The 27,196-nt window shown below is 40.9% G+C and overlaps 3 protein-coding genes and 1 long non-coding RNA gene across 5 annotated transcripts; 2 read left to right on the top strand and 2 right to left on the bottom strand.

Moving 5' to 3' along the window:
• Positions 1–514: 514 nt before the first annotated feature.
• LOC116254793 (uncharacterized) lies at positions 515–4,369 on the top strand. 2 transcript variants are annotated; one of them, XM_031630370.2, is made up of 7 exons: positions 717–959; positions 1,123–1,161; positions 1,276–1,329; positions 1,457–1,510; positions 3,390–3,443; positions 3,520–3,591; positions 4,218–4,369. In XM_031630370.2, the coding sequence occupies exons 1-7, from the start codon at positions 831–833 to the stop codon at positions 4,263–4,265; spliced, it is 450 nt and encodes a 149-aa protein (XP_031486230.1). In that variant the 5' UTR covers positions 717–830; the 3' UTR covers positions 4,266–4,369. The 2 variants fall into 2 exon arrangements, with proteins under 2 accessions (XP_049933933.1, XP_031486230.1); XM_050077976.1 differs by lacking the exon at positions 1,123–1,161 and having other exon boundaries at positions 515–959.
• Positions 4,370–11,696: 7,327 nt separating this feature from the next.
• On the top strand, positions 11,697–13,901 carry LOC116255287 (uncharacterized). The gene is made up of 3 exons (XM_031631063.2): positions 11,697–11,806; positions 11,880–11,955; positions 12,090–13,901. The coding sequence occupies exons 1-3, from the start codon at positions 11,795–11,797 to the stop codon at positions 13,730–13,732; spliced, it is 1,731 nt and encodes a 576-aa protein (XP_031486923.1). The 5' UTR covers positions 11,697–11,794; the 3' UTR covers positions 13,733–13,901.
• Positions 13,902–16,037: 2,136 nt separating this feature from the next.
• Positions 16,038–23,853, bottom strand: LOC116254026 (uncharacterized). The gene is given in 9 exon segments (XM_050077740.1): positions 16,038–16,314; positions 16,471–16,554; positions 19,086–19,181; positions 20,996–21,063; positions 21,066–21,097; positions 22,276–22,368; positions 23,030–23,142; positions 23,436–23,579; positions 23,695–23,853. Coding segments are annotated over 9 exon segments (711 nt in total). The 5' UTR covers positions 23,740–23,853; the 3' UTR covers positions 16,038–16,278.
• A 1,897-nt stretch (positions 23,854–25,750) lies between these two features.
• LOC116255109 (uncharacterized) lies at positions 25,751–27,160 on the bottom strand. The gene is made up of 3 exons (XR_004172823.2): positions 26,614–27,160; positions 26,344–26,533; positions 25,751–26,027 (listed from the first exon to the last, which is right to left on the bottom strand). It is a non-coding gene; the product is annotated as an uncharacterized LOC116255109 (long non-coding RNA).
• Positions 27,161–27,196: the final 36 nt, after the last annotated feature.

Raw genomic sequence — 27,196 nt, 5'->3', positions numbered from 1 at the left:
TGTTTGGGCTTTTCTAACCGTGGCATTCATATGTGTTGTATCACAAGCCATTTGAGTAAGCCTAGCCACTGCTTCAAAGTCCAGATGCTTCTGCCAACGGCTACAAATTTTTGAATTTGCAATTGAGGAGGAGGTTACAACCGACTTGCAACTACGCTTCTCAAAGTCCGGCATGGAAAAAAAACAGGGCCAACCTTCGATTGATAAATCAGTCAATTTGGATTTAAAAAATGGCATCCAATGAGATTTGGATTCTAATTCCGCTTTCCAAATAAGTATCTTACCAAATAACAAGTAACAAGCATTAATCTGACCCCTTGATTATTCTTGTATCCAATATTTATAATCAACTCTCAACGTATCATGAATTTACAAGTCCGATTCGGATAGTATAAATTTTTTTTCATTTTCATCTAAATATCGGTCCGAATATATGAACACCCAATAATTTGTTTACAATAAAAGGGTACGTGTTCTTCAGATCTGGCCCATTGATCCCCGTCTCGGGTTTTTTAGACCCCGATTCATCTTACCTGGCTATTCATAGTGGCAGTAGGATGGAGGGCCAGAACGGATCCACAAGCGACCCGCTCCACGTCCCACTCGTTTTTGAATCGCGCGCCTTCGCGGCCTAAACGGTAATCTGGACCGTCCATTATTTTTCCTTTTTTGAATTAATTGTCCGCGTGACCGTCGGATAGGCGCTCCCTCTCCTGGGTGGGTGGTTCTTGTGCTTTGAATTTTTCGCCGGAGCCTGCTTTTATTCGTCATTTATTGTTATTTGTAATTATTTAATGTAATTTACTTTTCTGCCTGCTTTCCATCATTGGATGCATATTAAACTATGTTCCGAAGTAGCTTCATCGACTTCGATCCCTCCCTCTCGCTCGCTCTTTTCGTCGATGGCAGACGCCTACAGTGCAGCTATGCATTCCATTTCTGCTCTGCCTCTTCCGTCGGTAATACTCTCTCTCATATTTCGGGTGATAACGGAGTTGGGATCTCTTTATTTTGTTGATTTGTTCATGTTTTGTTCAGTAGTGGCTTCTCATGGTCTGTGTTTGATTTAATATTGTCTTCTCCTATATTGGTTTCCCTGGTTTCGTGATCCCCATTATGCAGAAGAACGAGAATCTGCCACCAATTAGCTCGAAAATAGCGGTATACCTCGAAGCTACGTTGTCAGTTTCAGTAACTGTGTAACGAAAGAGAGAAAAGACCTCGATGATTATTTGTTTTCTGATTATGTTCATTTTACGTGTGCGTTTGAGGAAGGAACTGAACGAGTCGAAGGCGGAATTATTAAGTCGGATTCAAGGTTTGAAGAAGGCAAGGATTTCCAAATCAGCCTGTGGTCATCGATGCGGCTCCATAAGTGGCTTAGCCTTCATTTTCTCCTCTCAAGTTAAGGAATTTTTTTTCTTCTAACTGTAGTCTGTCTTCCAACGGAATACAGGATTTGCAGGAGTGGAGATTGAAGCTTGATACGCAAGTTAGCACCTATCGGGAGGTAAGGTTTCTGTCTTGTTCTAGTTGATCTTTGTTTGCTTTCAATTTCTAAATACCATTATGAAGAGAAGATCTCCGTAACTGCTGTCATGGATAGTGCTCTTAGTTTTAGCAAATGAATGAGCTATTTGTAAGTTCTATGTGAAGTTTAGCTCTCAGAAAATTTTTCTTCTGCTCCGACCATTGTCATGCCACCTTAATGGATCACTATCTGTTACCGATTCAAATTATTATCAATCAAAATGTTCGACTGGTTTTGTATTTGAGTCTTTGACTTGTGGGCAATATCATGAAATTATTATGCATGTTTTTCCTCTTTCTGTGCATACCTGGAAGAGAAACCGTGGAAAGTCAGGCGAAGAGGCTGGAAAATTAAAAATCACTTATCTCGGCACAACCTATCTGTTGTTGGTAATGGCCATTCAGCTGCGTCGGTGTGATTGTGGTACCTGGAATAAAGAAAAATATTTCTTCTTTTTCAGTTAGCCAACTAACTTTAGATTCAGAATTATTCTATGGAGCATAGGAAGGCTGGTCTTTATGGTCTTGAACCACCATCACTTTACCAGTTCTTTTCTCAATTTGGCATCAACTTGTAGATTGCATCATATGACATCGTGATTTGAGTCGCATCGGATTGGACACGGCTGTTTATTTTAGCAAAAATAAGCTTACTTCCATTACTTTGTTCTCATTATGTTTTTCGTTCAGCATGAGTATGGTAAAACATTGTCCTTGTTTCCATCTGAAATTCTGAATGCATAAATGATATTCTTAAATGCACTGGTATATGTGGGAACCACCCTCAATTACCTCATTCCAAGATATGTTTTTGTGCCTTCATTGTTGATCTTTGTACTCAACACATATCCCTCTCAAGTTCAAACACAAGCTTTTCACGTACTTCAACTTGTGAAAAACCAACTTGAAAGCAACAGTAAAATCTTCCAAACTGATGGTGAGACAAAGTTCACGTGTATATTTTCCAGCAATATCTCAAAGAAAATGAAATTTTAATCGTATTCTCTGTTTTCCCAAAATGCTTGAACTATATGGGCGAGTTGAAACTTGAAAGATGCTGTCAAAGTAGTGAAGCTTGGGTCCCTTCTAATATTGAGTTCAGAGTTTCTTTTCAGCCAATTGGATTTCGAATGGGGCTCCTATCAAGTTTCTCAAGATGATGACACCTTATGAGAAGTTTTTTATTCAGAAAGGAAAGTTATATTTCTGCACCTTTTGCACCTCCATGTTTTCCTCATTTTAGGGACTACTTCAAACGAAAACTTGAACCAAGAGCCTTTTTATGTCTGTTTCTTGGTTAGTGAGTATTACAAAAGGTATAAAGCTATAAATTTCTCCATGTATCAACTGGCTATATATATATATATATATATGTGTGTGTGTGTGTGTGTTTGTGTGTGTGTGCAAACATTATTTTTAATGAATCATATGTTTAGATGAGTGCTGCAACTTGGTTCTTTTTTATATGTAGTTCTGCATTATGAAGATCCACATATATTCAAATAAAGATTTGAAGCATGACATATGGATATTCTTAGAGCTAATTACCTTGTTACATGCGATGCTGGTGTTTCAGAAGCTGCTCGGGGTAGCTTCCCAGCAAAACCTTACCCTGCATTGGCCTACAAAGGTTTGATACAATTGATGATTAAAAAGACATGACTGAACATAAAGAAAAAATTGTGATTGAAGTGATCATATTTGATGAATCTGTCTATATGGCCAGACATATTTCCTTAGCTATCAAACATTTAGTGTGTTTACTGATTGCCTATTTTACTTTTTCTTTTACATTTTCTTTACCTTTCTTGCTGTTATTTTAGGAATCCTAATTCGATAGCTTCTCAATTTATGATCAGGAGTTATCTGGACTGAAAAAAACCCTCAATGTTGAAGTTGAACAATTGAGATCGGTAAATAACCGAATCCTATCTTATGTTTGCAACATCACATGCTTGTCTTCCACCTCAGCAATTTTTAACAATGCAGGAATTTGAGGAACTGAGGGGCAGCTTGCTGCAGCAACAAGAAGACACAAAATGTTGTCTGAGCAACTTAGAGGTATGCTGGTTATATGCATCCATCCTGCTATCCAATTTAATTACTGAATATGTGAGGCTGTTCATGTGAATTTAAAGACTTGTAGAATCATACATATAGCCTTATAGGTATAGCGTTTTTCAGAGTCTAACTTATGGGTTTCTATCTTCTTGGTCATACTTGCCCCCATGGCTCTGGGCCAGGTAAAGGAAAAAAAATCATGTGAGGCTGTTCAATTTAATTGCTGAATATGTGAGGCTGTTCATGTCATACCCTGATTCAGTAGGTTGGCAAACCATCTTTGTCAATGCTAAACCCAGTGTTCTGAACTAGTTTCTTCCTGCCCTACTCCTCTTCTCCGCATCGCCGTCTTCCTTTTTTCCTGTTCTTGTTGCTGATGCAATTCTTTCTCTCTCAGAAGGGAGAACCAGAAAACACAAAGTACTGGTAATTCAGTTTATTTGCTACATATTTGTGTCTCTAGTTTGGACTTGTATTTATCCACCACTGCGCTCTTTTTGATTTCTAAGAAAGTTTCGCTCAGTATTTTAGCCTTCCAGATGGTGTTGGGGCTGGTTTTAGTGACTTTGCAAGAACTATGCTATTACTTTCTCTAACTTGTGGCGGACAACGGGTTTGTGTTGCAGATGAGGGACATGCCCAATGTGGAAAACATGGAGAAAGCGGGAAATTAGTAGCTTGGAGCCTGGGATGAGAAATTTTGGGCTGTAAATTTGTTTTTATGTTTTGCTGTTCCTGCATTGACAGATAAATAAAACATGATATTTCAATTACGAAACCCTTGGTCTCCTTTCCTGACTCAACCATATATATATAGTATGCTCACAAATGTTGTTTAGGGCCTTAACGGACGAAGATTTTATCAGGTTTTTTTTTTTGTCAAAGCTGAAAATCTGGGAGAAATTCAGTAAAAAAAAAAAAAAATCCGTGTTCTACTCCTTCAACCTCAAGGTGCAATTCATTGTCTACCCATCTTCCACCTTTCTTTTTCTGCGCTTCCTTATCGTTCTTTTGTTTTGTTATTGGAGAGAGAATTGGATTTTCGTTTCATTTCGTGGCGAGAGAAACCAGCGACTCTCTTTCCTTTCCTTTCTAATCAACTTTCCAACCATTTGGTCAAGCAGCCGCAATGTTCATAACTCTTGTTGTCCTGATATAAGATCTTGGATGCCCCTTGTTTGCTCACAAGTACAGTTTGTCATTGCCGTCGGCGGTGGACGCAGTGTGGGCAAATTGCCCACATCCGCCCATAAAAACTTGATTATTTTCGACATTGATAGCTCATAGTCGTATCTTTATTTACATGTGGCTGCCCCTTAAAAAAAATTTATGCATCCATAGTGCCCCTCAGCCAGAAACTTCTGCTTCCTCCTTTGATTCCCGGACTCGTCAAGAGAAGCATGCCCAGAGAGTGAACTTTACACCTCCTGCAACTTGAAGTTTAGAGCCAATCCTTTCTGTTTATTTGGAGTATTTGTACTTGGAACATATTGGGTGGGTGTCAGTGGAGCATGAAGACACTCTATAACTGAAAATCATATGTTGAACTGTTTTTCTAGTGAAAATAATGAGAGGATTTAAACATTTGCAACAATTCAATTTGAAGCAACGATATGCCTATCAAAATCAGATTTGTTTGTTGCTAATTGCGAAGTTTCTCTTTTTGTCAGTTCTATAAAACCAAAAAAGATCGTTTAAAATATATGACACTCTAGAAGGTTTATTGACTCGCTCACATAACTCTTTTTATTATATATTTCGATTGTGGTTACTAAATGACCTAGACAATCCCACACTTACAACACCTGAAACTGGTCATCCATTTAGGATAAATAGTTTTGGCAATTGTTTGTCCTTTCTTGAAGCTGTAAATCAATAAATTACTTGATCGTAAGCATGTTTTTTTGGTAAATAAACATTGCCAAATATATCAAGAGAAGCATTTCTTACGAAAGTTGTGATTGCGGTGGTGCGTGTGTAAGTGCATGTGTGTGATTAGGAAAAAAATAAAATAAATTAAAACTTGTAAGAAAATATAAAAATAACTTGTTAAAAACATAAAAATGATGTTTTGGTAATGATAGAAATGGAGGCAAATAATTTAACTTATGTTCTAAAGTTCAAACAAAAATAACGTAAAAATAACATGGGAAAAAGGTGAAAATTTCAGTTTGGAATTTTTTCAGAAAAAAGGCGAGTCTGCTGACGTCCATCCTTGCTTGTGGTACTACTGGTGTTCCTCCTTGTGTTGTTTGTAGGCAAGACAAGTCTGCGGACGTCCCTCCTTGCTTGTGTTGTGGTGTTCCACCTTATCTTGTTGGTACACAAGGCAAGTCTGCGGTCGTCCATGGCTGTTCTTGAACAGTAGTACCCGTCCTAAAGGAGGGCTATGGTCCTTCTGAAATGCCCTACGCATCACTCCATTAGAAGTTGGCTTTTTTATGTTCTCCCATTGCCCTACTGCCTCTTTGGTGCATCAGCAAATGCTCTCCTAGACTAATAACATTAACTTGTACAACATTAAAATTGTTTGGAGAGGGCTTCTTAGTAGATATTAATATATCCTTCCGAGATCCATCAATATTAAAAATGAGCTGATCTTCTTGTGGCCGTTCCATCCTTCCCGCCGCCGCAACTTGTGCACTACATGTATAAAGAAATGCCCCTCGACTCTTCAACCCTACAATTTAATTCTTCCTCTTGTGTTTGGAACATAAAACATAATACAGATGGTTTGATAGCCTCATTGCACTTCGAAAAGAAGTTCAACATAAGAAAGATGTTATGTTCGAGGCACCATCTAGATGCAAAGAAGTTCAACGTAAGAAAGATGTTATGTTCGAGGCACCATCTAGATGCAGGGAGAGGAACACCATCAGACACCACTAGGGATGTCAATAGATTGGATTTAGATTGAATATATCTTTAATCATATCTGCTTTTTTGGATATTCACATATTCAATTCGAATAAAAAAATGTCATTTTCAATCCGGAATCCGATTTTTATATTTATATCTGAATCCGTATTTTGAATCGGGTTTTGCTAATTTCTAAAATTTAATAGCATTATATACATGATATTTATCTAAAAATGAATCCTATCCGAATCCGACCGGATCTTTATAAGGCTGGGCGTCGGGCCGGGCCATCGCCGGGCCGGCCCGGCCCGGCCCGGTACGGGCCGGGTTTGGGCCGGGAAAATCCCGGCCCGGGCCGGACCCGGGCCCGACAGCCAGGCCCGATAACCAAACCGGGCCGGGCCTGGGCAGGAAGGGCGGCCCAACGGCGGCCCGGCCGGCCCGACTCCCGCCCTCGGGCGGTCGGGCGGCCTCCGCCCTGAGCCCTCGGCTCGCTCTCCATCTCCCTCTGCTCGTCTCCCTTTCCCTTCCGTCTCCCTCTCCCTTTGCTCCTTCTCCCTCTCCTTATGCTCCCTTCCGTCTCCTTCTCCCTCTGCTCCCTCTCCCTTCCCTCTCCCTCTGCTCCTTCTCCCTACCGTCTCCCTCTCCCTCTCCCTCTGCTCCCTCTCCCGTTTCCCTCTCCCTCTCCGCCTCCGTCCACCACAGCCCCGCTCGCTCCCCTCCCTCTCCGCCTCCGTCTCCCTCTCCCTCTCCGCCTCCCTCTCCCTCTCCGCCTCCGTCCACCGCAGCCCCGCAGCTCCCCTCCCTCTCCGCCGCGATGGCCGGCAGTCTTGGCGGCATCCGCTGGCAGCCACCCACGAAGTTGGGTGGCCTGCCGGTGAAAAACCACCACCCGCCTGCCGTTCGGCAGGCGAGTGGTGGAGGGCTAGGACGAGACGCTCGACCGCCCGAGCGGTCGAGCGCGGGTCGGATCCACCAAACGGGCTGGGCCGGGCCTGATTTCTGTGGCCCAGGCCCGGTACCCGGCCCGGCAATATATCGGGCCGGGCTCGGGCCCGGGTTTCAGGCCCGGCGGGCCAACCCAGGCCGGGTTTTAGAGGGCCGGCCCGGCCCGGCCCGGCCCGATACCCACCCCTAGATCTTTATGTATATCTGAATATGATTGGATGTCATTTATTAAATCCGAATTTGATTGGATGTCATTTATTAAATTCCAATCCGATCTAATTTCTTAATCAGATATTAATCTTTTTTCATATCTAATTTTTTTAGATCAGATCAATCGGATATCCTATTCAAATCAGATATATCGACATCCGTATACACCATCTAGAGGTAAGTCAACAAGTTAGAAATTGACCGTGTGAGCTAAAGGCGGCCCACTGCCCAAAAAAGACTCTGAAGAATAGAGGGATTTCCGGCGATTTCCAGCTTCTTTTCCGAACGGTAGTTAGTTTGTTAACTTCCTGCTGAGTTAGAATAGAGGGAAAGAGATTAGATAGTGACGATGACAATTAAGATAGCAGCATTTAGGTTGTGTGCATTAGAAAAACAAGGGAACAATATTTCCAATAGTAAAGATAAATAGATGTCTGAAACAACAACTTGGCTTTCAAGATGCATGTTTGTGCATTTGTGATCTTCCCAGCATTTAATATCTGACCTTATTATGCTGATAGCTTATTAATCAAACTGGATTCCCGTACTTTAGAATATCTGATGAAAAGGATGGGCTTCGAGTTGTCTTTTCAGGACAATTGCACGTTTTGTCTTTGACACGAGATGTCCCAATTCCAAGCTCTGGGCCTCTAAAAACATTTCCATTTGGCCCCCTTTTTTTCTCTTTTTAGCAATAAGGTGCTCCTTTGTGCATGATGATTACATACACATAATAAATGCTGAAGCACATGATCCTTCAATTTTACTTCATTGCAGAAGCATCATCATTTCACTTAAGAGTTCCATGCAGTTCTGGGGATCACAACCTCTCCTAAGAGGCTAGAGAGAAAGATCCTTTCAAACCCTAACAGGCTTCCATTTCTTTCCTACCTTGGAATATATATTTCTACAAGATACTTCCTTGTTGGCATATTTTAAAAACATGCCTCATGTCTCTCAGTTTATTGCTAGAGGCTTTCCATTACCTGCCCACTTGGGTTAAAATCTCTGAGAAATGACCACAACAGTCCTTTCTTTTGTTCTCTTTCATGAAGGTGAACCAACTTTTATTAACATTGAAGAACAGGTATAAATATGATCTTATATAACTATGCGTTGTGATCTTCGAGCTGCATAAGGAAACTCAGAAGCATAAATAAGACTCTTTTGTGATTATGATCAGAAAAGGAGCCTTTTATATTAAACACAAGCTTCCTTTTATAACTTTTTCTCAGAAAAGGCAAAGCTAGAAACAAGGGCCAAAACTTTTTCATTTTTTACAGAAGTTCAAGCGTTTGGGTGTCTACCAACCATTGCCACATGTAAGTGGAAGATCAAGTTCTGGCTGTTGTTTGTAATTGATGTTTCATTTTCTCTCTGTGGAGACATGATCTGACCTTACTGCCAAATAAGGATAGTGGCGTTGCAGAATCTTTGTACTCAGAACAGTGTGCATGGTAAAAGCAAGACGCACCTTCTTGACATAAATGGTGCTTGTCAGTCACAGTCAGATCTGGACCGTCCATCTCACGGAAGGCATGCATGATCAAGGCTTCTTGTTGGTCCTAGTTTAGTTAGATGTAAGTGGCAGGAGGTTGTTTCTGCGACACTGATACATGAAGGGAACAGGGCGACCGAGTTCCTGATCTTGCGTACAACCAATGCATGCTTTTGTCGAGAACATGGCCAAGTTCGTGAATCAATATACCGAAAGCCTGAAATTTCTGGAACTTGGAACGGAAGCTCCTGTAGGTCTCAATTCTTATTACAAAACATGGTTGATCTCATTGAAACATTCAAAGTTTGATCAGTTTTCCTATGAAAATATGTCCATTTTCCTGTGAGAATAGGTTCAATGAACAAGCCTAACAGGAGTGCGAACATTATGTGAGTGTTTCATGAACCAGTTCCAAAGATAGAGACACTAAAACTAGGTGTCTAGGAATCTAGACCAATTTTTCGGTAGGTTCATGCAACACTCCCTTGCCAAACAACCAACTTCATGCAGTCCAGTCCAATTTTGGCCCATGGCTAGTTTAGTCTGGTCAGGTCCTCAAGTGAACCCTATATATGAGGGTCTGGCTCAATGGTGGAACGAACTTATAACGGATCCTGTTTGGATATGTTCTAGAACCAAACTTTTCCTGCAGCTAGCTCTAAAAGTGCATCTGGGCTTGGTAAGGCTTAAGTCCACAACACCATTTCAAGGAAGAAGCGCATAATATGATTAATGGTAATTTCCATTCGCTTCCATATTAAGAGGATAGCTTTGACTTGTTGTTTGAATTTAACTAAAGAGACCTGCAAATATCAAACTTTATGTACTATTTCAGAGGGGGTTTACAGTAGAACACTGAGCATCTCAAGATTGAAGGAAATATGATATTCATCGCAAACCATTCTGAGTAAGAAGCCATTAATGGCAAGGACCGTGCTGGATGCATATATTAATGAGGAAAATATGGAAAGAGTTAAGGCCATGATGTCTTCTTTATAAATGAACAAATTGCTTCTAGAACAATGAAAAATGTTCGCCACAATGCTACATTTTTGGAATTAGTCTGCACGTGATGATGCCTAAAAATACGCAATTCAGTGATGCATACTTTCTAACGATGTGAAGTTCACTTTGTTACAAAATAGTAGTTCTCAACCTCAACTTTATGAGTTATGTTACACGAGTATACGAATATAACATAGTTAAGAATACACACCATGGCATCCGGTTGGCCCGGCTGGATAAGGAATCAGGCTGGGGCTAGCCGCAGCCCATTGCTGCAGACTGGGCCCTGACCGGCCCAGGCCCGACCCGCCCTCCCGACCCCCAAACTTACATGATACAAATGTCTCCGCACTTAATATTTACAAGAAGTTAAATTATATGATGTGCGAGTTCACAACCCAAAACGTTGATTGCTTTCTTTGTTGTGAGAAAAGATCAGTGCATGTAGACACTTTGATTCAATCATGTGCTAATCAAGTTTGCTTAATTATATTGTTTAGAGTATGTGGGGCCATTACGTTATAGTTGGAGATGAAACGCACTCGACCTGTGACGTGGGAACATTCTTCGTGGCTGCGGAAAAGATCAACTATTTGTTGTCTTGAGATGGCAGGTCGCTAGTTCAGATTTCAGAGGCTTTCACCCTTTACAAACGCCAACACCAATGCATGTCAGGATCATATTTGCGTGAGAATGACCTTCGAGGTTTATATATGGTCTGGATGGCAACCTCCCTGATCCTTTTTGCAATGACCTGTATCCTTTCTCTCTCTACACATCCAAGCTCCTCTTTTTCTGAAAAGCTTCATTTGTACATATGAAAGAGATATAGATTTAAGATTGAAATTTAAATACCAAACTAGCCAAGTAGTGGTTTCGTGCATTAATGCCAAAGATCTTTTATTAACTCAAAGCACTTTTCTTGGTAGCTTGCATCTCAAATAATCGACCATAGAAAGATACAAAAGATTATTGAGATTCCCCAAGATGTACAACATTGTCTTGGTCTTTGAGCTGATATCTCCTCCTTCTAAGGGCCCTATCATTTATGTTGCATCAAGGGAAACCAACAAAACGTGGAAGATGGCAATCGAGGAATGACATCGATCATCAACCATAAGAACTTATGCCCTAATGATCGAGATGCGTGCAATCAGAAACACTTTCCAATGACTTCTATTTTGATCTGATTGGGGCAATCAAGGTCCCTTGCCTCTATTTTTTCTTCGTTCTTGTGAAATTTTCAGTACCCATCTCAAATCTTTACTTTCTTTCTTTTTTTCTCAGTACCTCCCCACTAGCCACTCACGTGTCAACTCCATGAAAATGATGCACGAGTGTGGAAAGGCACACCTCCCCTTTTGTATTATAATGATAATCAACACCTTCCTTTGTTTGATAGACAATTCTTTGGCGTAAATGGTCGGATAATAAATTTAATATTTACTTTTGCAGAAGAAAATGGATATAATCTTTTTTTCCTTCTTTCTTTTTCTTCTTTTTGTGAAAAAATCTCGATGGCACGAAAAAATGGCATTTTTATTATGACAGCCAGAACCACCTCCTTTTCCCCTCCAAGTACGTTCTTCTGCATCACCTCCTCTCTCTCTCCACCCATTAAAACCCTCCCTAACGTCCCCATCTTCCCCCTAAAGCACTCTTCATCTTCTTCGCTTCTTGACCATGGAATGCAAGGTACCCATATCATCTCTCTCTCTCTCTCTCTCTCTCTCTGTGAAACGTCTGTGACCTTTTCTCTTGTTTGTAGACGTGGGTGCTGAAGGTTCCTATCCACTGCGAAGGCTGCAAGAAGAAAGTGACGAAAGTGTTGAACAGCGTAGATGGTCAGAGATCTTCATTCTCTAAATCTTGGTTGTTGTTAGAGTGGTTTATTTCTTGTCTGTTGGACATCTGACTAGCTTGGCTTTTTTTCTTTTTTTCTGGTTTGGTGGTTTTCTTCTTCTTTGTTCGGGTGCAGGGGTATCCACGACGACTGTAGACATCGACCAGCAGAAGGTGACGGTTACCGGAGATGTCGATGCAGATAGGCTGATCATGAAGCTCCAGAAGAAGGGAAAGCATGCCGAATTATGGCGGGATGAGGAGGACAGAGCTGGCAAGCAAGCCGCCGGGGAAGGCGAGAAGGGTTTCGGCAAGAACGAGAAGGCTGCCGCGAGAAAAGGCAAGGAGCACGCGGATGGCGGTAAGGCCGGTGAAGGCAATCCTGGTGGAAACGGCGGCGGCGGCGGTGGTGGTGGTGGTAAAAAGAAGGGTGGTGGCAGCGCCGATGGTGGTGGTCCGATGCCTGCAGAATACGGGGCTCCCTCAGAGGCGGCACCGGCTGATGGCGGTAACGCCGGTGGACTCAATCTTGGCGGCAGCGGCGGTGGTGGTAAAAAGAAGAAAGGTGGTGACAGCGCCAATGGTGGCGGTCAGAACTCCGGCGAGGGTGTTGCGGCAAATGCTTTTGGTGGTGAGGCGGTGCCGGCGGATGACGGTAAGACCGGTGGAGGTAATCCTGGCGGCGGCCGCGGTGGTGCTAAAAAGAAGAAGGATGGTGACAGCGCGGATGGTGGTGGTCAGAACTCCGGCGAGGGTGGTCCGGCGCCTGCAGCATGGGAGGCTCCGTTGGAGATGGGAAACGCGGGCGGTGGTAGAAAGAAGAAGGGTGGTGTCAGCGCCGATGGCGGTGCAGAAAATGCTGTTGGCTGCGATCAGGTGCCTCCAGCATCCGGGGCTCCATTGGCGGCGCCGCGGGCGGACGGCGGCTGTAATCGTGGCAGTGGTAGTGATAAAAAGAAGAAGGGTGTGGTCATCGCCGAAGGTGGTGGTTCAAACTTTGGCGATGATGGTGCGCCAAATACTGTTGGTCGCGATCCCATGCCTGCAGCATTGGGGTCTCCCTGGGAGGCGACGGGTGGCGGTAGGCCCGGTGAAGGCAATCCTGGTGGCATCGGCGGCGGCGGTAGAAAGAAGGATAAGAACATTGGACAGAGCTCAGGCGATGGTGGTGCAGCAAATGCTGTTGGTAGCGGTCCGATGCCTGCAGCATCCGGGTCTCCCTGGGAGGGGATGGATGGCGGTAGGCCCGGTGAAGGCAATCCTGGTGGCATCGGCGGCGGTAGAAAGAAGGATAAGAAGATTGGTCAGAGCTCGGGCGATGGTGGTGCAGCAAATGGTGTTGGTGGCGATCCGATGCCTGCAGCATCCGGGTCTCCCTGGGAGGCGACGGATGGCGGTAGGGCCGGTGAAGGCAATCCTGGTGGCAACGGCGGCGGCGGTAGAAAGAAGGATAAGAAGGTTGGTCAGAGCTCAGAAGATGGTGGTGCAGCAAATGCTGTTGGTGGCGATCTGATGCCTACAACATCTGGGGCTCTAATGGCCAACCCGCAAGGCGGTGGCGCTCTCTTCTATCCGGCGCCCGCCACAAATTACAGCACTACGAGCCCCCATCTCAGCTATGGTGGGTTGTCGTACCCCCTCCCACCTTACGTCGACGTATCCATCACCGTGCCTTACGCCTCCAGCGGGGTCGTACGCTACGTTCCGCCGGGAACCAACCCGCGGCGGCTGGAGGAATTGTTCAGTGAGGAGAACGCCACAGGGTGCTCGGTGATGTAACGTACTCGTCGGAAATTCCCCTCCGGCGGCAGTTAGCGACAACAAAGTCCCATCTAGTTGTATATGCTTTTGGTCCTTGTGCTATTTTTTCCCTCCTCTTTTTTGCCTTTGGATATGATAACTTTGGTGACATGTAGCTGCATAAGGAAGCGAGACTTTGCTTAATAAGGTAACGTAGCGATGAATCTTTTTAGTTTTCCTTTCTCTTCTTTTTTTTTTATGCATATAATGAATATTTTAGATGAAAATGTTTTTTTTTTTTCTCTTTTGGTGGGGGTTGGTTTTCTATATCAAAGCGCTACCTACAATGTAGTAAACATATCCCTTGAAGATCAAAAAGTTTCATCACTCATTATTTACATATCTTGTTTTTTTTTTTATCATTGACAAACTATGATAGATGGAGCGTCGCAAATCTCAATTTACATTTGCCAATGATGCATCAACCAAATTTAGATTAAAACCTGCGTTCCATTCAAAGGTGTGAATCTCTTTGGCCGGATCGTGGCCGTCAAACACGCAAGTGGCACTTTAAAACTCCAAGAAAACTACTCATACTTTGGGTGAGAGAGTAGTGTGTTGTGCTTTAGAGGGGCCAAAACTATGCAGGAGTGAGTTTCCCTCTGATTGGTCGGGAAAAAGAGATGGTAAAAGTTATTACTCTATCTGGGAATTTGGGCTGCGATATTTTTGTTGGCTTTGGTATTGGAATTTTTCGTCATTTGTGGTTTGTGGCTTATCTTATCAGTTGTGGAGATTAGTCGATTCCCACTTGATCTTTGGTAAATTAAATTGATCAGGGACTACCATCACACTCTCTCTATCTCTCTCTCCGTTCCAGTAACCATTCTTTATCTTGGGGCAAAGATATCATGTTGTCCTAGTTGTTCTTTGCTGGCCATGCGTGAAAGTTTTTGGCTGATACTGATTTGAGGCTATTATTATTATTATCTTCTATATATGGGATGGAGAGCTGCTAGGTTAACTTTTTCATTTCTACTTTTATTATCAAGATTTTTGCTTTGATGTTGCCTTGCCTATGTGGTGAGAGACTGTGTGTGTGTGTGTGTGTGTGTGTGTGTGTGTGTGCATATATATATGTTCTTGTTCTGAGGTTTTAATTGAGAAATTAAGTCTTTCTGTTCATATAGTTTTGGACATTCCGCTGTCTGGTTAGATTCATAAAAAGACAACCTCATAGTACCAGAGAGACCAGACAACAGCACATCAGACGTTTTGCAACCCAAGTTCTATTTATTTATTTGTTTATTTTGGTTAGCTAAGCTGTTAAGGGTCAGAACAACTCAGGTAGGTCATGCTAAGCTAGAACTTCCACTAATATACGCTTCTTATTGAGCTTAAAGCCTGCACATAAGAAAACAAGCCAACCATGGTACGCAAAGAGCTTTAACTACTGGCTAGGGGATTAGGTTTAAAACTTTAAGTTGATTAAAGTTGCTCAGTTCATAGCCTGAAAACATCTTTAGTGGTATAAGTTGGTATGAGCCTTTACTGAAGATCACGTCTGAATCTCCAACAGTTGTCAACGTCCCTTGATCCTTTTGAACATGTTTCTTTAGGTAGCCTTTTGGTAACAGGAACACTGCATTAGCGTTTATGAACCTGCCGCAATACAACATACTGTTTTAACAATATACCCCAAAATCAGGCAGTACCTGTTCCTGTTACTAAACACCTCCTTAAAGATTTAACTTAATTCTTATCATAATCTAATATACCAAAACACTATCCAGATCTATCTCTATGGAACTCAAACTAGGATGCAGTTGAAAGGTCATTATCTGATAATAGAGGATTACAGCATAAAGAAAGAAATACCTTCTAATGATATTAATATAGTTTGTCATCTTATAATATGCATCAGTTTGGAGGTGACCCTTAGAAGGTAAACCGTCACGTTTAATCCCCCAGAAGATCATGCCTCCGCGCAAACTAATTTCGTTCAAGCTACCCATTTTAATTTTTAGACTGTTTTCTCCACAGAGGGAGCCCCACAGGAAGAGATTTTCTATCCTGCCCATGTTCTGGATACCATTATCCAGAACACCAGGAATCACCGGGGAACAGAACGCTGAATGGCCGACCATCCATGTCATCTTACTAGGGGTAACCATAACTTGATATATAATCCTGTCTTAAACATCATTTCTTTACTGCTGAGGCTGCAGGACTTGACCTGCCTTTCAGTCTAAGTGTGTAGCCGTAAAATATCCACATCAAAGTAAAGCCGCAGAGTGCTTTCTTTGTAACAAGGATTAAGAATTCAGGAGATTAAACACAGACGAACAGCCAAGGGAATCGTTGGTGTGATATAATAAGAAAGTCCCATACATCCGAAAGACCAATACAAATATGAAGTTACAGGTCCCATTTTTTACCAATAAAGGACGTTGGAGGCCTCGACCCCAAGCAGCCGTTCTCAGGAAAAATGAGGTTGTAGGATTCAATCTAAGACAAAGTCTCATCCATTATCATTGTTGAGTTGAAGAAGATGGTCGCTGTATAAAAGAACTTCCAACATTGCATCATATCTCTCGCTCTTTCTCTCCCCCGTCTGTTGACTGGAAGTTATGCACAGGAACCAAGTATTCAGTTAGTTGCTTATGTGTCTCAGAAAAGCCTGCCAGCATAAATCCACAGGAAAATAGACCTCGCTTTGAAACACAAATGGCCAAAACCATGCCTACAATATAGTCTAGCACTTTCGTCCAACAGACCTGACAAGGTTGCGCTTTCTCTTTTGTTTGGACCTCTGCAAGTAACCAGACTGCTGCTTCTGCAAACTTCAGTTGAGACCAGAACTGGCGTAATGGAAAACATGTAATGAGAAAGCGAACATCCCTCTGCTCTAATTTAGAACCGGCCAGTCAAACGCAAAACCAAAATGCAAAAAGCAAGTTCCCTCTGTGACAATTTAAAACCCGCCTGTTTCGATGTTGCAGTGGTCTCACCCTCCATCAAAGTGATGGAGTAAATTTTTCTTCTTCTTTTTTTCCACCATGGTGCTACTCCCATTCAGAGAATTGGAGAGGTTTTGTTTTATTTTGCTGTGGGGATACCTCTATCGAAGAGTTTGGTTTGGATATGTTATTCTTTATAATTTTTTCTATATATCTCTGTTAATCAATAAGATGGTAGGAGGCCTATCGTCCATCAGGTTGTTTGCGGACATAGCATGCTTCGTTGCAATTTCAAGTTCATAAATATCAGGAAAGATAGATATCAAAAGTTGGCAACAGCACTTGATATTGTGAAAACATAAAGAGAGAATGTAACCAACCTTACAGAGCCAGCCCAACAACCATCCAAAACCAGAGATGCAGCAGCTCTTTTCCTAACTTTTACCTTAACTTTGCAAAAACACTAACTCATACTCTGAGCGAATTTTAGGTCCACTTCTTACAATAAAACGCCAGCTGCACCGCAATGAGGTGTCCTCGTGATCTATGGTCATTGCAATTACAAGTAACCGTTCTACCAGGAAGAATACCGTGGCTGCTAAATTTGTAAGACCAAGAATAAACCAAGTACGCTGAAAGGAATCAAGAGCTGTTGCTCAGCTACATAGTTGCCTTAGCTTCTCTCAAGAATCACATACCCTTAATAATATCAGGTAATATATACAACTACCTTTGCTCAGGAGCTGATGCTATATAGTACCTTTGCCATTCCTTTCTTGTACGAATTTGAGGAATCTTAGCACCAACAGTAAACAAAATTAAGACAGGTAACAAGTAAATAAAACTTCCAACTTCCAAGTCCAAGAAATCAACTGGTATTTTCTTTAAAAAAACACATGGAGTGAAGCTTTGAAGAACAATAGAAGTGTGAGAATTACACAACCACATAAAACGAAAAGCATATCCTATTATCCTTAAGGTGCACACAGAAAGTCAGTTTAGAGAAATGCCATCAAAGTCACCTTTCACTTGGTGATTTCCTGTTCATACTAGTCATTAGGATTCCCATTCTTGGAATGATTGTGTACATATTAAGGCCAGCCAACATTTAGGTAAACAAAAGTAGCAAAAAGGAACCAGTAGTTTCAAATATTAAGCAACTAGGTCAAATATGGAAACAACTGTCATGAACAAAAGAGAACATGTTTATGATGATTCACTAAGAAAGCTGAAGTGCACTTCAGAATCATATTATTTATCCTGCGCAATTGAGATAGAGAAAGATTGCCTTTTTTTTTTGTTTGACTCCTCCTTTACTTAATTCCCTAAGACTGCCTTCTTTTTAAATTTGGTCAATCCAGCTTCATATATTTCATGCAATAGCGGCAAATGGAATTTCTTCTGCCTCCACCTTTTTTATTTTTGACAAACTATGGAGGTCTGTACATGTTCCACATATTCTCGGTCTAGACACAGCAAGAGCTTTGCCCGTCTTTTGCATGCTAAGACAAGTTTCTTCGAGCATACTTGGCAAGTAATGGCATTGAGGCTCTACAAATCTATTGAAATTCTCATTTGTTCAAATCCAGGTCTTTGTTCCCCCCGGCCCCCACCCAAACAAAGACAAAAAAAAAAAAAAGGAATAACGATTCCTGTCCTTCTCTTTAAGCCTCACAGTGGACTACAATAAGCACAAACTAATCGCGAAGGACTAGAACAGAACGGCATCTGAATCACTCACTTAAAGCACTCGAGAGATAAATGGTAGCTTTATTAGCACCTCAATGCATGAGAGACATGAATAAGTTTAATACACGAAGTTGAGGAAGAACATAAATACAATTAGGAGCAGAAAAGGCTTAAAGAGCCGGCCCACGTTTGTGACAAATAAAAAATTAAAAAACAAAAATGATGCTCGACGGTTTCGCCGAGCATCGGACGGAAGGGGGAGGCGACGCCTCCCTCCCCATCAGCAAGACGGGGGAAGGCCTCCCACTCGCCTCGCGGTGGCCCGCGGACCCGGCGAACCGGCCGGCCACCGCAAGACAGCGGTAGGTCGCCGGCGGCGAGGGAGAGGCTACCAGCATCCTTTTTTTTTTTTAGTTTACAAAAAATGGACGCAGGGGAGGCGACGCGGTGACCTCCCACCGCCCTGCCCTCGCCGACCGCCCAAGGGAGGGCGGCGACCTCCCCCTCCTCCTCCCACGCTAGACGCTCGGCGTCGACTTCGAGCGTCGGTTTTTTCATTTTCTAATACAGAAAATGCAAGAGTGGACGGTTGAAAGCAGCCCAGTGATCTGTATCTCATTGGCTTATATCAAGTTGTGCATCTCAGACATCTTCTAAAAGATCATGATGAAATATAATGATAATTTGGCCTAACCATAACGCTACACCAATCAATGAGCGTTTATAACCATTAGAGTACAAACCTTTATGCTCTTGATATCTGAAATATTAGCAACATGGGTCCCTCCACAAGGGCATCCAAGATTATTCCCTAATGTCACAATTCTTGGGGTGTTCATCTGCATCAGTCATCAAAAGCTAAAATATAACCCAGAAGATCATGTTCAGGAAAACAAATGAGCATATGAAAACCTGAAGTTGAGCAAATGAAAGCAGGAAAAGAATTGACAAAAAAACCAGAATGCAAAGATTCAATAACCTACTTCAAACAACAGGACTTCTACCAAGGTCTTGGTTGCCACTAGAAAGGTGGTGTTCCTTTGTATTGATTACTCAAATCCCAGTTCTATGTCAAAGTTTTCAGGTAAAGATTTGATTGAAAAGGACAACATAATGTAAAAATTCAAGGACCAGATTCAAAGAACAGGAATACTTTAACATCATTACATGGATTACTCCTTCCTGTCCTGTCAAAATTTCCATGTAAAGAATAATAAAATTCAGACAAATTGTGCCACACCCTCCCTGTAGTTTTTATTATAACTGTGGTAAGATAGTGGCAGATACCTGGAACATTTTGAGTCATCAATTTGTTAAATCGTGAAAGTAATAATGACGCATAGGCCACTCAAGGAATACTTTTATGAGATGATGGAAACAATTTAACAATCAATCTTGGTCATTGAATCGAATCATGAACAAGTGCTTTTACAATCAACCCACCTCAAACACAAAACTAACATCAAGATGATTACTGCTAAGCTTTATATTTTAATCTTCTGACTACCTTATGTCCATTGCAATTTCTCATAGAAATTTGACATTGCAAATATATCGTGAGCAGTGAAAGGGGATTGCCCATTTCTTAACAACATGAACTTGTTTATCCAATCCAACATACAGTGGAATGTCAAAATGCACTGCCTACAGTTATACACACACACACACACACATATATATATATGTATATTTATTTATATTCATGTTTATATTTATATACATAATACAAAATATATATAAATAGAAACATATATATATATATATTTATTTATTTACATTCATGTTTGTATTTATATACATAATACAAAATGTATATAAATACAAATACACACACACACACACATTATACATATATATAGACACACATATATATATACACACACTCACACACATATTTCTTATTTCCTCCTCTTACTTTTCTGTTATCCTCTAGCCACTGAGAGCTTCCATGGCTAGAAATTCAGCCGCTCAAATCTGCTCTAGAAGCTAAAGAGGTTCTACCTTGATGTGTATTAGAGGAACTGTTTATCCCATTCTTTTGTAAGCTTCTTTCAAGCACTTTTGGTATAACGAAAAGGTTATTGCTCTGCTTGAACGCACTCTGGAGCTGCTCTTATAAAAACCCTGTGTTTCATCTTTGTGAGCTGTTGAGAGCTATTATCAGTTTCTTAGACCTACGTTCCAATCTATCTTCTTCTAGTATATACTTCCAATATTAAAATCACTTTAAAATGCATCAGAAAATTGTTTGATCATGCTATGTTAACTTATGATTGACAAGGCACAGGATGAAATGAAACTTTTGACCTGCTACGTGACTTGAAATTTAACAAATACAAGACACAGACTACAGGCTCGCAATTGACTATTTAGTGAAGGAGCATATTCACATTCAAAGAGAGTAAATGCATACATATTCTAGTCGCAGCAAATTAAATCATAAGACCATTAAGCTAGAACTGTTAAACCACCTGATTTTATTTAGACATGCACATATATGCTAATCCTCAATAGCATTTTATTCTCTAACTCGGAATTACATACTATGATGCCTAACTGCCTAATTCTTAGTGGTACAGGACAAGTCTTTGATTTTAATTTCCACAACCACGCGCCCACAACCCCCTAGTATAGAATAATCACTAGAACTCACCTTACCACCAATAGAGATCAATCTGTTGGCTTCATCTTCCAATTCTATAGCCCATTTTTGTAATTCTTTTGTGGGATTACACCTTTATATTCCACAAAGGACCTGCAGTGACCAAAACATACAAATGAAGGTAAAAACTAAAAACTTAATTTTAGAACATTTCAACATCCAACAATGCTAAATTGCTAACATTACAATGCTTTTAAAATGGAAAATTTGCCACATCAAAGACTGAGTAGAGAGGCCATGAAAGGCCAAGGCTACACGGCAATTCAATCTAAGTAGCATAGTTGTCAACCTTTTAGTAATCATAATCACATTATTCAACTTGACTATTTCTATTGCTTGCCATGAGTATGGAATGATAAAACTGCAACAAAGAACAAAATTAGCAACATGGACAGAATGTAAGGCCATCTAATAATCTATGTTGCCAGCTAGAAGGTAAAAGACAATGTTCTATGCACACACATGGGCAGACATTGCAAGCCATGGAGTCCATGGACACAATAACAATGTGTCTTCTTCACCTGTCATGATATTTTTCAATTACCTTTGTTAATTAGAGCTGTTCCAAATGACAAGTACAACCTTCTGCAAGCTACAGTCGATATTGTGAGATGGTGCACAGGATTGAGCTGTATCAGCTCCATTGAACCAGTGTGAATATGTGTTTTTATTTTTAATTAGGAACAAATACCACCAATTTAAGATAATTAAGAACTCAAAAAAACTACAAAATTAGTACACATAACAGCCTGCTTCTTTTGGCAATTCAACATGCTGCTTCCCTCCTATGTGGCTCTTCAGATATCAATCTGACCTGCAGTGAAAAACTGGAAGCCGCTGCTCTGTCCTTCATTGCTTTTACAATGGTTCCCTACTCTTGTGCAAACACCCGCACTCCACTCACTGGGCTAGATGAGTTGGCTTGAAGCCTACGTTTGAGGAGGTCTAGAGTTCAACACTGACGGTGCTTCACCACAAGGCCAAAACGCTAGGAGGTTTTCCTGACAGGCAAGGGAGAAGTACCCAGGGAACAAAGGCATGCTTCGGTTGAACAGTTGATATCAAATAAGCGATCACCAGTTGATGGATTTCATGTGGTAGAATTAATATCTGAAATTCTATCTTAACTGAGGGAACTTATCATGAAGAAAGCCAAGCATGTTTAACAGTAAAAATTTGATTTAAACAAAGTTTTTTGACAAATCAATCATGATTGAGTATGTCAAGAGTAAGAAATTATGAAATTAATTAGCTCAGTTTCAGACTCAAACCCATCAGAGAAATGGTTGCCTTTCCCAGGTTCTAAATGCGAGAGGCCAACGTTGCGCATGCAAATATCCAACAAATGCCCAGCATAATGCAACCTATACGCACCATGTGATTTAAATAAAAATTATCATAAGACAAAAGCTTCACTGACAAACAAAACCAACTCATTACACATTTATGCAAAACAATAAATGACGACCACTATGACTATCACCCAGGCCAAAAATAACTTTCTTCAACAAAAGAATAAATGAAGCTCGTTGTACCATCATCTCAAACTGTAAACTGATGGAAATAAAATAAACCTCCGCATCAAATTATGACATCGATCGGTACTGAAAAGGTGCCTATAAAAGGAATTGCCTAAGTTCCAGATAGATTCAAAGACCAAACAAGGAAGTCAACAGCAACCACAAACCTGTAGAGCAGAGAACTGCAAATTACAAAAACCCATGAAGGAATGCAGCCAGACTCCAAGCCATTGATAATTGGAAGTATGAATCCTGAAGTCTAAGCAGAATTCTAAGGGATTATCCTAAAAGAATCCTGAAGTCTAAGCAGATTCTAAGGGATTATGCTAAAAGAAGCATCCCAGACCGTCGACTTCCTTCAACTTGACGGTCTCAGGTCCGAACTCTCAGCTGGGTGGATGGAGTTCTTGTCGGCAACCATAAAGCCATAAATTGGATTTATAATTAATAGGAACTAACATATATTATTCAAAATATAAAAACACATTAAGCTTAAAATTATTACCTTGAATTGAGCTCACGCCGCTCGCCACCTACGTGCAGAGTAGCTCCCCGTCCCTTGTCAAGAGCCAAAGAACCTCCGGGATGTGGAGGATCGAAGCATCCAAAATGAACATCCTATAAAAGTAAAATATAAGTATTTGGAAACTGCGGTTTTTTAATTGAGTTAGCAACGCAAACAAAAACATAGAGAAACTAACAAACCAAGTTTGCAGCAATCATGATGAGACCAAAATCGCACACATGGTGGAGAAATAGACCAAATACGACCCATTAATCCAACTGCTCTAGAATGCATATATTGCAACAAAATCGACACGGTGGTAATGAAAAAGAACAGCTAGTTCATAAATAATTTTAACGTGGTTACAATGGAAAAAGAGAAGAACGAGGGAATTGGAAACTGTTACCACTCCGTTCCTCGATATGACGTCTTGCACTCTGAATTTGAACTCGCCGCTCGCGTCTGAGATAAAGCCCGTGTCGGACGGCCGTCCGCCTCCTTGAGGATGGAAGATGGTCGATTCCAAGACCATAACTGACCGATCTTCCTCCTTCAATCATCATTTTGCCCACCAAAATGCTGGTATGAGCCAACCAACTGCCAAGAGGAAGAAAACAAAGAAAATATGGAGAGAACTCATAGACTTCACAGAAAGAGAGACATACCATGAAATAGGCGATGATGGAGGCAGTCGAGTACGGTGTCCACATTCAACCAAATATGTCAACTTGGTCGCCGGAAAGTCCATCAGCTCTCTCTCCCTCTCACTTTGGCGGGAGAGGGACGGACCAGACTGACGGGTAAAGGTAACTGGCAAATGCCTTTTGAAAGAATAGATATTCGAGTCGAATGCAAATACCATCCAAAGAAAGAAAAAAGGCCGAGCGAGTATTTTGAAAATTAACGATCCTATAATTTTCAGATATGTTTCACATTAATTTCTGAATATTTGGTATGGGTTCTGTTATAACTTTGAAGACCTAGCCAGTATAAACTACATTATTTTGTAAAAAAAAATGCTCCATAAAGTCCTATTGTAAAGCCGTGCCTGAACATAAGCTACGTTTTTTTTTTCTTTTTTTGTATGAGTTGCTACATGAAGTCTTACCATGAAGTTCTGGGAGCACTGAGACTTAGCCGCACCCTAAAATGTTTTAAATGACTTCTGAGCAACATTGGTACCATATAGATAAGCACTCAAGCATTCTTAACGGTGTTCAAGGATGGGGTTGTCCACCTAACCTTCTTAAAAGAGAGGGAACTATCGGGGGCTCCCTTTCAAAAATCAAAGTTAACTAGATGGAGAGCTTGATTAGAAGGTTGAGTGATTCTAAATAGCTAAAGTTACTATTTAACAACTATATATATATATATATATATATGTTATATGACAAGTGTCCCTTAGAAATAAAAAAATGATCAGTGTTAAAAATATCATAAAAACCGTTATCACATCATAAACCATCGCTCGTGGTCATGCGACATTCAAGTTCTTTCCTTTCCTCTATACTCTATAGGGATATTTGATTACATAGTATTCAAAATTCATTGGTCTAACGTGGATATGATACGACATATTTTTGTGACAAAAGTAAAAGATCAATGGTTCATTAAACTAATAAAATTAAGTCTACCCAAGATTGACACTTGAAACCTTTAATTTTACCTTCTAGATAGAAAATGTCAGATTTAACATGGGAGGAAGTGTCCCATCTTAAATTAATGGGTTATATTCATGGGTTATCGAATCAGAAGAGTCTTAGAGAAGAATTTTAGATGAAGACAACTGAACGCCCGTATCTACACAGCTTTTCATTAGCATCAAATCAAATTTTATCACCACGTAGTCGACCAATATTCGAATCCCGAGAGTGCCGTTCCAAGGTCCGGTCTCAACGCTTGTGAAGTAGGCAGTCCTTACCTTGCTCTATCGAATCATAGCCTTTTCAATGTTGGGGCGGGCCATCGGGCTGTCGTCTTCAAAAAGGGCTGTTGGCATCAAGGACAAGGCATCTTCTGATTCCTTCGACGCCTTTGGTAGTCGCTTCACATTAGTTACGCCTAAATCGGTGAGTCTGATTAATGGACGTTGCATAAGCTTGAGCACAGTGGCATTTGCTTTGTGATGTTCTCCGTAAGTTGATCGCAGAAACACCGAACACTTTCATGTTTCTGTGATTTGGCAGCACGAATCGTCTTCTTGATGGCTAATTTTGATACTTTGGCAACACGAATCGTCGGCTTGATGGCTAATTTTGATACTTTGGCAACACGAACCGTCGGCTTGATGGCTAATTTTGAGCGGCTGGTTTCAGCTGAATTGCTCTCACAAAATTAGGTCACAGCTTTTCTAATTTTTCTTGGCTTTCAAGTTCAGTGGATGAAGATGCATTATTTGTTTGCTGGTATGCCTTTGTTGCAGGTTCATCCTGAAGGAACTCATGTAAAGATACCTTTTGCTTGATAGATCGATCATGTACGATGTTCACGCACAGATTCATCTAACATGTCACAAATACTTGTTTTTCATTTTACTTAAACGTAGGGATCACTGGCTGCAACTGTTAACTATTAGACGAACTTCTTTTGAACTTTTCTTTCTCTCATATATTTTTCTGGTTTAATTTTTGCACAATCTGAAATCCTTAAGCACAAGGCTTTCATTCTTTTTCTTTCTCTTACAATGCATTATGATAAAAAAGCTACACATTTATGCAGGTCAGCATTGGTGTCAGAGTTCTCAATCGTCCCTTACCATACCAATTTCCTGCAATCCACTGTATCCTTGCTAAAAATTACAATAGAACTGTTCTGCGTTAAATGGTCACTGAAACAGTAGCCGTGGTTCCACAAGACAATACTAACCGGCTGATCACTCTAAGAGAGGGAATGCAACTTGTCCAAAGAGTGGTCCTTAGGCAGTTTGGAAACCGTGGAATTCATGTTAAGCATTGGGCATGGCTGAATATGGAGTTTCCTTGTCAATTCCTTGACTCTTCTGTATTGAATCATATTAAGTTTGCAGATTGTTAGTAGCTGAGATCAGAAAAATTTTGGCAGATAGGGCAAGATACTTTAACATAGCTCTAGATGATGTGTTCATGACAGAATTTGCTTTTCAAAAGTAGTTTTCTGCTGCCATCGAAGTCAAGCAGGTCGATGCACAAGAAGCAGAACGAACTAAGTATCTTGTAAGCAGAACAGGATAAAAAAAAATGCTACTATTAGGGCAGAGGGGAGAAAATGCCTTTACATGGTAAAAGGATTGTAGATCAGAATGCAAGGTAATGCTGAGGTTTAGCCTTAGAACATACCAAGAAGCTGCTTTTAAACTTTTAGAAGCAGGGCTGTTTCTAATTGTCATAAGGCAGTGGTACATGAGATGTTCCTTGTATGAATGGCTTTCTTGTGGAATCTGCAGTGTCCTCCTTCACTACATGAGTTCTTCCTGCAACAAGTTTTTCATGTTTTGGTTTGTGCCCACGAGCATGAAAGCTCACGATCCTGCATTCATATCAAGAAAATTTGAAGCTGCAAGGGAGATAGCTCACACGCTCTCACGTTCAGATCACAACAAAACATACTTGAACTCAGAAGATCTGTTGCTGGACATCTGCAAGATCGATCTGCAGGCATGAAGAAGAATGGATGCACCTGCGGATCTCGTTCTCGAAACATACTTGAACTCAGAAGATCTGTTGCTGGACATCTGCAAGATCGATTTGCAGGCATGAAGAAGAATGGATGCACCTGCGGATCTTGTTCTCGAAAGTTGCAGAACAATGGAACTGAAAAGATTCCCAATTGCGAAACACATTCATTTTTCTTGCATTGTCAAAAGATGATGGCACCATGATACCATCGATGGGCCATTGAGAAACTCCATAAATCTTTAATAAGGTAACGACAAGAAAATGATTAAAAAATTTATTGTTCTTTTCCCGTTTTTGCAAAAGTTTGCCTTAAAAGTACTTATTTAAGAATTTTTATCAAAAGCGTAGCTTTTTTCGGAAAAGGCATAAGATTTTTGTAATTATAAAAAAAGAAAAGAAAAAAGGCGTTGGAAAAAAATTACCCTAAGCTTTCCTATGGTTTATTTATTGGCAATGTCTCGTGGTTCCTGGAAATTTTTATTTTCCCTCATCTGAATAAAGACGATTAAAATTA

The sequence above is a fragment of the Nymphaea colorata genome, chromosome 5, assembly GCF_008831285.2.
Source record: "Nymphaea colorata isolate Beijing-Zhang1983 chromosome 5, ASM883128v2, whole genome shotgun sequence".
NCBI classification, from domain to species: Eukaryota; Viridiplantae; Streptophyta; class Magnoliopsida; order Nymphaeales; family Nymphaeaceae; genus Nymphaea; species Nymphaea colorata.
This window is presented reverse-complemented; position numbering and strand designations above follow the sequence as displayed.

Coding starts and splice junctions, on each gene's coding strand:
- LOC116254793 (XM_031630370.2), top strand. CDS start 831: ATGCATATTAAACTATGTTCCGAAGTAGCTTCATCGACTTCGATCCCT. Junction 1,330..1,456: donor GGATTCAAGGTTTGAAGAAG/GCAAGGATTTCC, acceptor AACGGAATACAG/GATTTGCAGGAGTGGAGATT. Junction 3,592..4,217: donor GTTGTCTGAGCAACTTAGAG/GTATGCTGGTTA, acceptor TTTGTGTTGCAG/ATGAGGGACATGCCCAATGT.
- LOC116255287 (XM_031631063.2), top strand. Junction 11,956..12,089: donor AGTGTTGAACAGCGTAGATG/GTCAGAGATCTT, acceptor GTTCGGGTGCAG/GGGTATCCACGACGACTGTA.